This window comes from Leuciscus leuciscus (genome assembly GCF_965113295.1).
Source record: "Leuciscus leuciscus genome assembly, chromosome: 17".
Taxonomy (NCBI): Eukaryota; Metazoa; Chordata; class Actinopteri; order Cypriniformes; family Leuciscidae; genus Leuciscus; species Leuciscus leuciscus.
The window spans coordinates 7,423,968-7,439,938 of NC_138741.1; the positions used below are offsets into that span (position 1 = coordinate 7,423,968).

Sequence of the window (15,971 nt, forward strand, 5' to 3'; positions counted from 1 at the left end):
CACTGTCACTGAACTCGCTCTGCCTAACGAGACAGCGTTTAAGGCAACATAAGCATTATTCCAGAGTATAGGCAGCAACTTTATGAGATTAATTAAGACATAAGGCTTTATCCAGGAGATCCCAGAATGCACTATGACAAGCTCGGTGTAAAACATTATATCATTATTATTATATAAGATGACACACTAAGTCAAGAGCAGTGTTAATTATAAATACATTTATATTTCATTCAATAGTTAAAATTATTCACAAAAAAAATAGTTCCATCATATTTTCATGTGATACTTCTTTGCTTATTGGAGAATCATGTTGTTAGCTAATGCCAAAGTCTGTACTAACTGTGAAGTGTCTATTGTACGCACAAATTAAAGGGATAGTTCACGTAAAAAGGAAAATGTCATCATTTACTCACCTTCAAGATGTTTCAAATCTGTATGAATTTCTATCTTCTGTTGAACACAAAAGAAGATGTTTTGAAGGATGTCTGTAATCGAAAAGTTGATGGACCCCATTGACTTCCATAGTATTTTTTTCCCTACTATGGAAGTCAATGCCATAGAATCCTTTATGTGATTTCACCAAGTATACAGCGTGTTCCTGGATCAACATCTTTGTTCGATTTCGAACACAGCTTTTGACTAGAAATTATTCTGAAGATAAAATAAAACTAAACATGACAAGACTGTGACAGGAACATTACTTTTGTTCTCTGAACATTCTCACAAAATAGTCACATTTATAAAATGCCAGACAAAAAAAAAAAAAAACCGATGTATAATGTTTAGTGCTGCTAACGTTATGAGAAACGTATTAAATCCATTATTAAAATGTTCCATTAGCTGGGTTGCTTGGATTCTTAGCATTTCCGCATTGCACTGCGCTGCTTTTCCATTGTTTTATATGTAATCATAGACGGGCGTTTAAAGCGTGTCTCGTGTCTTTTGCAGCATCTTGCACGATACGTTATTCTGGTAACGCTCAAATTCCTATCACATCGCCACTGCTCTGCATCTCGCATTTTTAATAACAAAAATTGCGTTCTGTATTAGCCTAATGGTCCTTTAAGCTGTTAAAGCTACGTTTTTAATAGGGAACAGGATGTTGAGAGTTCTGCACTCCCAGCTGTGTTTTATAGCATAGGGTTAATGGAAGTACTTACTCTTTACTGTAAATGTCTCAGTAAATTCCCTCGTTTTAGAATAAAAAATGGCAAACACAGTAATCACTTTGACCCCGCAGGATTTCCCTTTCACTTTCACTACTAGTCTTGCCGTGGTTGCTGAAAGCTTTGACCTACTAGGCCTTTAAACTCTGTGAATAACTCTGTGAAGTGTCCAGATCCGTTTTATTGCCTCATCATAACTCTAGTTTTTCTCATTTATATATAGGCTAAAATTAACTTGCAACAAAGTTGTGCAAAGAGCCATAGCAATATTTCACTGAAAAAAAGTTGCAATAAGCTATTACAATTTAAATTTTAGCATCAGAATTAACTTCCCTGGATTGAACTTGAGATAACTCAAATTTCAGAATTGTCTGTTGTTAAATTGACAACTTCCCTTTTCAAGTTGAAGTGTAAAGTGTCAAACTTTTGTAATTTTTTTTTAAATTTTTATAATGCAATAGTGTATAGAGTATACAATGCAATATGACAATATATTGTAGAGAAAATGTTTGGATACTTATGTGATGAATTTAATTCTCTAACACTGTTTTATAGTTTCTCCATATCTCCCATCCCAAAGTATCGCATTCTGTTTCCCTCAAGGCACTGACTTAAAACCACACCGATTCCTACATTTTTCTGGCTGATAGAAAAAAAGCCATGCTGTTTATCATAGGCTCAATAGAAAATAACCGCAGAGGGAGATGAACCAATGGGAAAATAAATAGCTAAATCTTATACTTCAGGAAGCAGATTTGGAACTTGAACGGACACACACTGACAGGAACATGATACGGCTCAGCTTCTTGTCCTGGGCTGGCACACATTAAAAACACAGAAGAGGAAAAACACTTCTGTAAAAACAGAAGAGGAAACATGCATTATTGTTTATTGCCACCAGAGAGGGCTGTTGTTTAAAGGCCCCGTCGTTTAAGTCAGGGGAAAAATCCAGCATTTCTGGTCACCAGCATAATGTTTCGTGCAGGGACCAGCATGGGAAGTGGGAGTGCAGGTGGACCAGACACACCAGCTCAGTTTTCCCTGAGAAAAGCATGACTAGAACAGCACTATACCAGCTCCAACCAACAAAACCAGCCTGAACCAACAGGGAATTAATGCTGGTTTATAAAAGCAATGGGGGTGCCAAAAGAAACCGTGGTTTACAGTAAATGGGCATTTGGAAAAGCTAATGGCCATTGTTTGGCGGAGCTGTTATATATTCACTGTAAACCACGGCTTCACAGGGATTAGTGCTTTTATAAACCTTTTTGCACACATACCAGAGCCTGGTCTCAAAATGACTAATGATGGTGGGGTGGGGAGGGGAATGGAAAAGTACAGTATATTAAATTGTATCTTAACTTTACCTGAAGATTAAACCATTTTTGGGCAATCTGATGAAAAATTGCATGTTCTCGAAAAAATTTTTTATATTAATGAAGTGTGTTCACACTTTTTTTTTTATCATGGCCTTTATAGAGTATCAATTATATAATCTCTGTCTTTTTGTACTCTTCTTTTTTTTTTTGCAGAGTTCTTCCTTAGGAAATGTAAACAGCACTGCTAAAGGTAAGAGAATCAGCTCATGACTTAAAACATATCAAATACATCAGATTCACTGCTTTATCTTGCCACACTTGCTACATTTTTACATTATTTGTTTAGATGATACACTCTTAGAAGAAAACGTTCTATATAGAACCTTAAAGGGTTCCGTCAGGTGCTATATATGAAGAGTTCAGATGCAAAAGCCTCTAAATCCCATCTGAAATTTCTTATAGAATGATCATTTTTATCAAGCTTGTATATTTAAATTCAATAATTTCACTTAAATCGCAATGAAGATTACCTATTAATTGTCATTTAAGTGAAATTACTGAACTTAAATATACAAGCTTGATAAAAATGATCATTCTATAAGAAAATTTCAGATGGCATTTAGAGGCTTTTGCATCTGAACTCTTCATATATAGAACTTTTTATGGGTTCCCATCATGGGATTATTTTTTTTATAATTAATTTGGTTTCAATACATTTTTTATTTTAATAATATTTCATGAATTAAACAGCTCGTAAACCTACTTTATCACTTTAAAAAATCCATTAAACATGGAAGTATTATGCAATCATTTAAAACATTCCTTCTCATATAAAACGTGATTTAGGAATAAAGGTTCTTTAAAACTGAGTCAAGAATATAGAAGTCTATTGAACCTATATAGAGTGTATAGTTGAAAAAAAAAATTCCCCATTTTTTTTTGTCTTGTTTATGAGGATCAGACACAGATGAAAAATGTATATTTTTGAGGAACTGTAAAGGGGGACTGTACATTGTGCTTAACTCTCAAGTCCTTTTATTTGCCATGTGTTATTTATTTAGTAGAGCCTTTTTGGCAGTTTTTTTAAACAAAATTACTGTCAAATAAATATTTATAGCCTCTATTTCAGATGTAAGAGAGAGGCTTTCTCAATTGTAAGAGTAATATGGCAATAAAAAGTCAAAATTTGTAATATAGAGCCATTTCTCTGCAAGACCACATACATTCTCTTTTGAGAAATCCTAATAAATGAAAAACAGGATATGCACGCACGCACACACACACACACACACACACACACGCACACACACACACACACACACACACACACACACGCACACACACACACACACACACACACACACACACACACACACACACACACACACACACACACGCACACACACACACACACACACACACACACACACACGCACACACACACACACACACACACACACTGCTGAGATTTTTCTTGTTGCCTTTCCCATATATTTTGTAAATCAAACATTTCTATTTCGTTGTACATTTCTGCATATATAAATGTGGGTCATGTACTGTATATATTTGCCTTGCGAAATAAGAACAAAAGTATCTTGAGATGAAACTATAATTGGTTCAACCAGAGTGAGAAGTTCAGAATTTTTTTAACTATATGATTCTAGTCTAATGAGGCACATTATCATTGGTTAATTGTGGATTATGTGAAAAGTTCTTATCTTATCTATCATAGTTTGCTCAATGTCAGTGATTGCTTCTTGTGTGTTCTAGCACTCTTTTAAATGTGTCTCATATTTGTGTGTCTGTCGCAGTGATGCTCTTTCAGGAGGTTTGGGGGAAAAGCTTCTGCCGCACTATAGAGAAGCTGGTGGAAGTGGTTCAGGAGTACCCTGGGGAGGTGGAGCACATTTTCAGCCCTGCCTGCGTGCCATTGGTCCGCTGCGCTGGTTGCTGTGGAGATGAGAACCTGGAGTGTCACCCTACGCTCACTTCTAACGTCACTATGCAGGTAAAGACAACAATACTTACTGTTTCACAAGAAGCACAACAGATCTTATTGTAATTGCGCCATTACATCTCACAATTGTTTTTTATTTTCATGTTTCTCTAAAAATTACCTTTTTTTTTTTTACTTTGGCGAGGAAACTGGCTTCAATAATGTACTTAGACATTTGATTCCTTTAAATATTATATTATATTATACACTCACCGGCCACTTTATTAGCTTCACCTTGCTAGTACTGGGTTGGACACCTTTTGTCTTCAGAACCGCCTTAATTCTTCATGGCACAGATTCAACAAGGTGCTGGAAACATTCCTCAGAGATTTTGGTCCATATTGACATGAGAGCATCACACAGTTGCTGCAGATTTGTCGGCTGCTCATCCATGATGTGAATCTCCCATTCCACCACATCCCAAAGATGCTCTAGAGGATTGAGATCTGGTGGGAGGCCATTTGAGTTTAGTGAACTCATTGACATGTTCAAGAAACCAGTTTGAGATGACTGGTCAGAAACAATACTCTTAGGTAGGCTGTGGTGTTTAAACAATGCTCAATCGATACTAAGGGACACAAAGTGAGGCAAGTATATACCCCCTACACCATTACAGCAGCACCAGCCTGAACCGTTGATACGAGGCAGGATGGATTCATGCCAAATTCTGACCTTATCATCTGAATGTCACAGCAGAAATCGAGATTCATCAGACCAGGCAATGATATTCCAATCTTCTATTGTTCAATCTTTGGTGATCTCGTATGAATTGCAGCCTCAGTTTGTTACCTCTTATCTGACAGGAGTGTCACCGGTGTGTCTTCTGCTGCTGTAGCTCTTCTGCTTCAGGGTTGGACATGTTGTGTGTTCAGAGATGCTCTTCTGCAGACCTCAGTTATAGCGAGTGATTATTTGAGTTACTGTTGCCTTTCCTGTTGTCTCGAACCATTCTCCTCTGACCTCTGGCATCAACAACATTCACTGGAAGTTCACTCTTTTTCTGATAATTCTCTGTAAACCCTAGAGATGGTTGTGTGTAAAAATCCCAGTAGATCAGCAGTTTCTGCAATACTCAGATCAGCCCGTCTGGCACCAACAACCATGCCACGTTCAAACTCACTTATATCCCCTTTCTTCCCCATTCTGATACTCAGTTTGAACATCAGCAGATCATCTTGACCATTTCTACATGCCTAAATGCATTGAGTTGCTGCCATGTGATTGGCTGATTAGATATATGTGTTAACGAGCAGCTGAACAGGTATGCGTAATAAAGTGGCCAGTGAGTGTATCATATATTATATTATATTATTATTATGACCTAAATATATAAAAATGGCCTTGATTGTTGGAGGTAACTTTGGCATTGTTTGCTTTTTCACTAAAGTAATATCTGTATCTATATCTGTGTCAGGCTCACAGTTGCGATGGATGTTAATATTTTGACTTTTTCAGTTATTAAAGATTAAGCCAGCAGAGCAGGGCCAGGAATATGTGGAGATGACCTTTGTGGAGCACAAAGCCTGTGAATGTAGGTAAGGAAAAGATCAATTCAGTTTATGTAACCGTATGTTTGGCATACAGCTATTTTGTGATACAGCTGCTTATTGTTATTATAGATTATTGAACATAATTGAATATTGAAATGGAAGTATTAAACATAATTGAACAATGAACATAAATGTTGAAATTGTGAACGTGTTTTTCTGGATGAACTGAATTGATCAAGTACGAAATATGTGTTTGTAATAGTCCCTCTGCTTCTCTTTTTGTCTCTGCATGATTTCTCTTACATTGTGATGCCAAGACTAAGAAAACCTACAACAAAACAAGACAGGTAACAAGTCGAACTACACTTATACGCAATTACACTTTGGTATACTGACACATTGGATTCAGTGATTATTCATGTTTTTGTAGAAAGAAACCCAGAAATAGAGGGAGAAAAAGGAAGGAGAAACAGAGAGTGAAAGACTGTGACAGGTAAGTTAAATATTGATAGTTTTACATTAGCTTGTAACCAAGCTAACAATGCAATATTATAATAAGCATAGATAAGCATTAAGTGCACAGTACACTTAACATACATTTTTAACTATACTTTACTGTATTTAATGAAATCTAAATCTATATTTTTTTTTATCAACATCTACGATCTGAAAATGTGCTATTTCTACTCGACTTGATGCTTAAAAATGACTTTCATTGATGAAAACCAGTATTTCTTACCCTTTTACCATAACCCAATTGTCCACAATAATATTCAAAGGCCCCAATGTATTTTCTAGTTCTTCGTAATTTACTTGAAAAAGTAAAAAAAAAAAAAAAAAAAAAAATAGAGCAGTGAGTGATATTCTGTTTTCCTTTTGTTGTTTGGTTCATATTAATATAGCATATATAGCATATATATTATTTAAAATAACCTTGTTAGTTTAAGCACAATAAGAAGCGAAACAGAAATTAGTTTAATATATAGTTTTTATAGTTTAACTGTGCACGTGCTTCGGATGTGTGTGCTCAGAAAACCATATATCAGAAGTTTATACTGATACGGCATTAAAGCTTGCAAATAAAAAACTTTTATGACGATGAAGAACTGCAGTGTCACGTGACGGTGGACGTGATAGAAATAATCAAAACCGAACAGATGTTTTAGTTTTTGGCAGAGTATCCGAGGAACAAGATGTAAAGGCTCCGCCCTCTTCTGGATGGGGGGGGGGGGGAGCGGCAGCTCATTTGCATTTAAAGATACAGTACATGCACGAAAACAGCAGGTTTTTCCTTCCGCTCAAAAATGGGAATTTACAACATGGTATAAAAAATGATGTGTGGTATTTTGAGCTGAGACTTAACAGACACATTCTGGGGTCCCCTTTAAAAAATAATGATGTGCATGACATGGATAAACCATTTATAATACTGCAATACTTTTTTTTTTGTGACTTTAAAGCCAGTTATTTCAGACATTACCACATGAAGAACATCATCTCACTAGGTTCTAAAACAAGGCTGAAATGATGTCTCCACATTTCAGTGATATTTTGATAAGAGCAGGTTTTTTTAATGCATTTAAAGATCACAAGGACAAAGAGTGCACTGTTTTCTGAGCGTAAGCAGCCCACTTATGCTGATATGTGCTCTCTCTCACAGGTGTCAGCCTCCCCGTAGGTAAACTTGCCGAGATGCCAGCCAATCACACGCACCCTCCCCCTTCTGTGCGACCCTCACCATCATCATCATTCACTCATGGATACTGCCACTGCTCCGCATCCCACGATCCCAGATGCGTAGTTGTTATGGTGACGGGGCTTCTGTCTGCAGTGATCTATACAGGAAACTCCTGTTGTGCTAGTCTCTACAGAAGAAAAACAAACCTAAAATCTGAGACTGACTTAAACCCTAAGGACTTATATTATTATAATATAATAAGATTGTTATTTTATTGTGTTATATTAATAACATTAGTAGTAGTTGTAGAAGTAGTATAGTAATAGTAGTGGAACTGGTTTAGCAGCTTTTCCAACTCTTATTTATTGAAATCCACTGAAGTACAACTGTTTGTGTTCCCATTAATCAATATATTAAAAAAGCCATTGTGAATTTGTTAATAAATCCAGGAGGAACCACATAACAAACAATACCAAAGATATTCTATTTTCATCTGTCTTATCACAACTATGTCTAGACTATATTACAAAACCTTGTTAGGTGATGTTTTCATATGTAGTATTTTCTTTTTAAAGCTTCTCTGTGGGTTTAGCCCTGGACTAGAGCATCAAATAAGTGGATTGACATACTGACCTCTAGTGGTAATAATAAAATAATTACTTACGTACATTCAGAAAGTGTTCATCAAAGATTAATACTGATCTGAAAGTCATCCCGTAATAATATATATCATTATAGTTTTTCAGCTATGGTAATAATAAAAGATTTGATGTGTGCACTGTGTAAGGACAAAGACTTTGCTCTGAAAGGGCCAGTCAACAGGAACCGAGACAGACGTTCATCACGATATGAGTGAATGTTGGTGTATTTGTGTTATTGTGAATATGACTGAATTTCCCACACTTTAGACTCGGGTGTGTAAAGTGCCGGGATTAAACCAAAGAAGCATTATTATCTGCTGCTGACTGAGCGTATAGGGCCCTAAATATAAATGCAAGGTTTTTCACCAAAGGGCTGTTTAATTCCCAATGTATAAAAATGTTGTGTGTTTTTCTTAAAATACTGTTAATATGTATTAATATTATACAAATCTAAGAGTAACTTTCAGAATAGAGTGACTATTGTTTATTTCTGATTATCATTAAAAATGTTTTGTGAAATATTTGGTTTGTGTGTGTGTCTGTCTTTCTGTCTATAAAATCCAATAGCTTTCCTGACTCACATATACTTAGTAAACTTTACTCAGTAACATAAAATACATACTTCTTACTAGGTTTTGTTGAGTTACAGTCAATTGCAGGGTGAAAATAACAAGTTACTCAATCGTTTGAGTGACGCTTACTTGAAATAAGCAAGTGGCAACAAAGGATGCAATGACGTTACTAAACCAGTGAGAGGCAGCAGTGAATTAAAGCATGCCTAATGTGCAGAAAAAACAAAGAAGAAGAAGCGGCACTTGTGAGAGCATGCGCAATAGATTCAGTGCGTATTTTATTTTCGGCGCCCATTTTGCAGATGTGGAAAGACTTTGACAGACTACCTACATTTTTATCTGGAGCTTCGCTACGTTTTTGGAATAATAATAAGGTGAGTAATCAAGCATGCGACTTTTGTGTGAATGTTTTTTTTTTTTTTACTGTCTGTCGCTAATTTTTACTGATTTCCTTAATGTCTAACGTTACCAAATAATTTAGATAATTAGAGCTTGAAGAATATGTTTTTTTTTTTTTTTTTTTTGCGCATAAAACTATCAGGTACCATAACAGTTCCTGGAATGCCTGAAAAGCGATTTATTTTTTCCAAATGTAAGAATTATGGTTTTCTACTTTACCATTTTCACTGATGCATTCTCCTCTGTTGGCATTGGTTTATACATTATTAAGGTTCCAAATCTGGTGAAATGGTGCACGTCTACAGTTAAAGGTAACCTGCAGCTTATGCAGAGATGAAGTATGTGATGCTTTTTGACAGTATTTGTGATTTCTAGGGATGGGCATGATTAATCGACGATCGATAATTGATCGTTAAGAATTTCGTCGATCACGTTTATTTGTTATCGATTAAACTAATGCAGGTTGCGTTGCGTAGTGTGAGTCTTGAAGCAATGGAATTAATTTTAGCGCGGAGGTACCTGTGCATCCCGGCAACGTCAGTCCCCTCAGAGCGGGTGTTTTCGGCGGCTGGACTGGCTGTCACCAGGTTGCGGTCGCGTCTGATCCCAGATCATGTCAACATGCTTATCTTTCTCAACAGAAATCAGTAGACTGGTGCAGAAGTTCTATGGGAACTTCATGCGTTTTCTCAGATCGGATAGCTAGCTATCTGATTTATCAAAACGATTCCATTTACACCTGGTCACATAAATGTGTTTTTGCAAAACGGATATAAATCCGATCTTGAATTCCCGCGCTATATGCATATTTAAATTGTTGCACGTCATCGAATCGAAAGCAACTGATATGAGCTGCATTTTATTGATCATCAGCGAAAATTTCTAAATCAAAGACCGCAACAAGATATTGCGGCAACAGCCCTGGTAAGATCATTTCGGTTCTTTACTTTTAATGAAGATGATTGTGTGTTGATGAATGACTTTCACTTTGATTTGCGATAGTTTGCACCACGTTGGCTTGATGAATAGATGCTCGTCTGTGGTGATGCGTGTTGAAGTAGCGTCGTCATATCTGGATATAACATGACATATAGCCTATAACACGCTCTCACACGTTTATTTCTTATCATTTTTGGGATAAGTCAAATTTACATATGTGGTTTCAACAACCAGATGCATTTACTCTTGTCCAGTTTCGTCTGGAATGCGTCTCAGATCTCCTCCTGAAGCAGCCGCGGCGCTACCATTGGGCCCGGGTGGGCCTGGGCCCACCCATTTTCTACTATGGTTTTGTACGTTTCTTCGTTCGGATCTATTTGCGATCCATTCCATTCTAAACAAACAACGCAGTTTACATGCTTCGTCCTTGTTTCATTATTCATTAAGATAATAATTAATAAATGCACGCATAATTATCAGTGAACTTGATAAATGTTGCAGATATGTTTTGCTATGCACAAACAAATGACTTTCAACTTATGTGTGCAAAATTCAGAATAAAATGAATGCATTAATTTGTACAAATAGAGAGTCTGTAGGTCTACTATACGTGTTGTAGCCATTAAATAAGCTCATTTAGTTTCATATTTGTTAAAATATTATAATGTTATTTTTTCATCTATGTTGATTATGAAAAGTGAACCGCACGAGTAAGATAGGATGCGCAATATATCGAGAGACATGGCGTGGGTCAGACATGATTTTGACCACTTAATTAAGTTTTGTTTTGTAGAAAGACTTTTTTTAAGTGAATTTCGTTTTGTATAAATTGTATCTTAATTTTAATTAAAAAAATTATCAACCAATTTCCTGGAACCAAGAAGCAAATTAGACGATATAGGCCTAATCATGGAGGCGTTCGCTTGTGAACTGGAGCGCATCTCATTCTCATCCTAACTTAACGAAACTCAGCGTAGGCCTCACAGACATGAAATATATCTTAAGAAAGCTTGAAATGTCTTTTTAACAATTTAAAACGAAAAGAAATGCTACATAATCAGAGATGTAATCCATGATGTGCATTTCTCTCTATAGGCGCGTTCACTACGGAGATATGGCGATCGTCAACTTCATCTTTACAGCTGTTGTTGCTGTTAATAAACTAAAAATAATAGGCCTATAATTTTACTAAACAATGAATTAAATGAAATTGTAATTGTATTAAAAAAGCAACAAAAAATTCCTGTTTAAGTTTTCTTTTTTTTTTTTTACCTATGATAATTACGCATTAAATTCAGGTAACTGCTAGGCTACTGAGTCACTGTCCTCAGTGCCCAGAAAAGCGCTGAAACGGAGATGAAGGGGAACCCGTTTTTTTTTTTTTTTGGCCTTATTTTAATTGGCCCATCCAGTTTTCTGGAGGCCCACCTACAATCAAAATCCTGGCGCCGCTACTGTCCTGAAGTGGTTTGAACGATCGGATTTAAATCCGTCTCGAATGCGTTTCGGAGGGCATTTAGATTTGGTCTTTTCACGAGCGGATAGCTATCCGATCACAGAAAACGGATGAAGTGGCCATGGGTCTCTGTTAGGGCTGGACGATTTTGGAAAATAATCTAATTGCGATTTTTTTTTACCAATATTGCGATTGCGATTTAATATGCGATTTTTTTTAAGTTCTTTATCTTTTCTATTATTCAACAAAAACAAGCAATAAATCATTGTAAAATAGAGAAGGGAATCTTAGGCACCTCATGAGCCGATACATTTTTTTTTATTTTTTTTATTGATCTTATTAATAAAACTTAAAATATTTAATTACATAATTATAAGTAGGCCTACTTATAATAATTACACATTAAAAAACTAAATTAATACAATTACATGTTAATAATTTTAACAAATATAGCTTCAAAACAAATAACAAAGAGGGAAAAAAATATTACAAGCAATAAACAAAGAGTGCTTTCAGTATTTAAGTAGGCTGTCTGAACGTGTTCATCTCTTTTGAAATTACAAGATGTGGTTTGTCCTGTTTGTTTAATAAAGTGTCACATTACTGGTAAATTCGTGTCATAAAAGCATTTTGAGATGCAAACGTAGCCTACATTTAACCACGTAGACTCGCTCACAGCCGCATGCTCAAACGCTCTTCGCAAAGCGCACGTGAGTATTTGAAATTGAAAGCACCTTCTGTCGGTGATTTTCATATTTTTAATAAGCCAACTGCACTCCAAGACATATGATGCCTTCGTAGAACATTTGTAAGTAAAATACCGGCGGGCGAGCGCGCACTACTGAAGTAACATCACGCAGACCGCGCGTATCTCATATCTTGCGCAATGAAGCCCGCGAATGTCCTTGTAACTCGCTTCAACTTTTCCGAACTTTATTAAAGATTATTTCTCGTAAGGTTCAAATGGTGTCGTGTGTGTGTGAGAGAGAGAGAGAGAGACAGAGGAATTAGAAGCAAGCAGAATATGGTTGTTTATAAAGCACGCGCGTCGTACACGTCTGTGTTTAAAACTAAGCTCAGACATATACAATACAGAATCGTTGGAGAGAATCTATAACACAATATCACATAAATTAAACATAAACTGTTATTTCCTGTAGCCAGGTCTATATGTGTCGCGTGCCACGTTGATGCTTCATCTGCAATACAGACAGGTTTACTCTCGCGTGTCACGTGACCAGACTATAATCGCAGCTTTGCGGTTTAAAAAATCGCATTTCATCACATCGCGATATTATCGCAAATGCAATTAATCGTTCAGCCCTAGTCTCTGTTTAAGAACGCCGGCTCGCAGCTGCAGGTTCCGCTGGTTTAGAGCACCGCAGGAATCTTCAAGTCTACCGAACGTCCAGTTTCACTGCCACAAGTTGATCTTCTTGTAATAAAGATCTCATCGAGGACAAACAAACTGTATTTTTGTATTTTCATTGCATTTTTAATTTATAAAAAGTTAAAGAAATAATGAATTTCAATATAAAAATATTAATGATTAATCGATAGTCGATCGTTAATTCTCCCGACGATCGACTAAGAAAATTTAATCGAATGCCCATCCCTAGTGATTTCACAACAGCATTAAACTATTATTTTTTAAATTGAGTAAATTCAGATTGTAATGCAAGCACTGTAAAGTGATTTTTTTTTTTTTTTTTTTTTTTTTTACTCGAACTCAACTGCTTTATCACTGCATCAAAGATGGACCAGACCTTCTCAATGCGAAGACGTGAAATTGTGGATGCAGATGGAGCAGTGGTCAGCTCTTTTTACAGAGAGACAAGTAAGTACTTATTCATACCCTTTTCCACCATGAGAAACCACATTCTGTTTAGGTTTGGCTTTAGAATTGGCCTGTTGGCCTGACCATGCATTGAAAGATATTTTTTATAAAGATCAGAAAAATCAAAAATAATTGTTCATTGAAAGATTTCCACACTGTCCCATGCCTTTTTTCTTTTTCTTTTTTGCCTGTGTTTTAGGTGTTTGCAGAGTTTAACAGGATAGTCCCCACAGATCTGCAGACTGCAGAGTAACTTTTATGGTGCTGTGGATCGCTACACACCACTCTTTGTCACAATCTTCAAGTCTTCAAGAAGCATTGGAGAGAAATTAGATGAGCTTATGCAGCAAATTAATACAGGGGTGAGTTTACTGCAGCCTTAATTTTTTTAATTATTATTCTGAGTTGATCATGGTTTTGCTTACAATCAATCTAGCTGTTGTCTAAAGTGTTGTGGGGTTTTGTTGATAAACTCTTTAACTGTGGACTGTAATCTTAAAGGATTAGTTAACTTTCAAAAAAACATTTCCTGATAATTTACTCACCCCCATGTCATCCAAGATGTCCATGTCTTTCTTTCTTCAGTCGAAAAGAAATTAAGGTTTTTGAGGAAAACATTCCAGTATTTTTCTCCATATAATGGACTTCAATGGCTTTCTTATCATTTTCTAACAAAATTATTTTTACTGTAGTTTTAATTCAATACCTTGCATACTTAAAGGGATAGTTCACCCAAAAGTTAAAATTATCCCATGATTTACCCACCCTCAAGTAATCCTAGGTGTATATAGCATTCTTCTTTCAGACAAATACAATCAGAGTTATATTAGAAAATGTCCTGTCTCATCCAAGCTTTATAATGGCAGTGAATGGCCGTATATTTTTTCAAGTCCATCAAAATGCATCCATCCATGATAAAAGTGCATCTATCCATCATTAAAATATACAGCCATTCACTATAAATCATTTTTAAATTATACAATTTTAATTTATAATTGATAAATCATGCCTTTTCACTTTTCTCTGTTGTAATATTTTTATTGTTTGGTTTCATTCAGGTATGTGATGTTGATGAAGCCTCGGCACAACTATCTGTTGGGGTGCTGACTGTCATTGATGAAGAACAACTTCCCTCTCTAAATAAACTCTACCTTTGCCCAGTGTCTACTGCCATCATTGTTGAGAGAGGTATTGTAATGGATAATCTGCAGAACCTGCCTCAGGCAATTTGCATCTATTTTGGTCTGTCTTATGCTTTAAATTTGGATTACCCAAAAGACATGAAAAATACTTTTAACTTCATTCAGAAATTGATGCTTGCTTTGAGACAGAACAAACTCTCACCAAAACTGCAATCTCTGAACAATCTCCTGTTGATTAATCAAATGTGCAAGATTGATGATGTTTGGCATTAGATTACATTTGTTTATGACAGTGGAATTAGATTAGTTGATAGAAAAATAAAAGGGAAACTAAGCCACTTCTTTAAAATTGTCAGCCCATTAGTTCATGAGCAAGTTAAAGGGTTAGTTCACCCAAAAATGAAAATTCTGTCAGTAATTACTCACCTTCATGTCGTTCAAAACCCGTAAGACCTTCGTTCATCTTCAAAACACAAATAAAGATATTTTTGATGAAATCTGAGAGCTTTCTACCTCCCAATGACCGCATCGTCATTGCAACTTTCAAGGCCCAGAAAAAACATCGTTACAATAGTCCATGTATACAGTACTTCAACCTTAATATTATGAAGCAACAAGAATACTTTTTGTGCGCAAAAAACCCCCCAAATAACAACATTATTCAACAATCTCTTCTCTTCCACGTCATTCTCCTACGCTGTTGACGTAGTGTAAACATCCCAGTGCTTCTGGGTTCTTTGTCAGAACGTAGGCTTATTATTGGCCAGCATCACACATGACCAGCGTCAGCCAATAATAAGCCTCAATCTGACGTAGAACCCAGAAGCACTGGGCGTTTACACTACGTTAACAGCGTAGGAGAATGGCGTGGAAGAGAAGAGATTGTTGAATAATGTCGTTATTTGGGGCTTTTTTTGCGCACAAAAAGTATTCTTGTTGCTTCATAACATTAAGGTTGAAGTACTGTAGTCACATGGACTATTTTAACTATGTCTTTACTACCTTTCTGGGCCTTGGAAGTTGCAATGACATTGCAGTGTATGGAGGGACAGAAACCTCTCAGATTTCATCAAAAATATCTTCATTTGTGTTCCTAAGATGAACAAAAGTCTTACGGGGTTGGAACAACATGAGGGTGAGTAATTACTGACAGAATTAAAATTTTTGGGTGAACTAACCCTTTAAGAATCTGTCAGCGTATTCATTTCTAATGTACATGTGTGTCAGAGACATTGCTTTTTCATCGTTTAGGCTTAAATGATGAAATACTATTCCATCGTTAATGAATGTAGCCACTTTTTTTGCACTTCTATATACCAAGTTTGGTCTCCGAAGT

At 36.1% G+C, this 15,971-nt stretch overlaps 1 protein-coding gene and 1 long non-coding RNA gene across 2 annotated transcripts in view; both read left to right on the forward strand.

Moving 5' to 3' along the window:
* The window catches only part of pgfb (placental growth factor b), a 26,619-nt gene extending 17,808 nt beyond the window's left edge, over positions 1-8,811 (forward strand). Inside the window, exons 2-7 of the mRNA XM_082143897.1 lie at positions 2,699-2,735; positions 4,297-4,493; positions 5,937-6,016; positions 6,289-6,318; positions 6,402-6,464; positions 7,632-8,811. Coding sequence (XP_082000023.1) covers positions 2,699-2,735; positions 4,297-4,493; positions 5,937-6,016; positions 6,289-6,318; positions 6,402-6,464; positions 7,632-7,653 — 429 coding nt within the window. The 3' untranslated portion in view covers positions 7,654-8,811. The remainder of the gene's footprint in view (positions 1-2,698; positions 2,736-4,296; positions 4,494-5,936; positions 6,017-6,288; positions 6,319-6,401; positions 6,465-7,631) is intronic.
* Positions 8,812-8,851: 40 nt separating this feature from the next.
* LOC309479062 lies at positions 8,852-14,576 on the forward strand. The gene is made up of 4 exons (XR_014199150.1): positions 8,852-9,572; positions 13,412-13,493; positions 13,693-13,855; positions 14,552-14,576. It is a non-coding gene; the product is annotated as an uncharacterized lncRNA (long non-coding RNA).
* Positions 14,577-15,971: the final 1,395 nt, after the last annotated feature.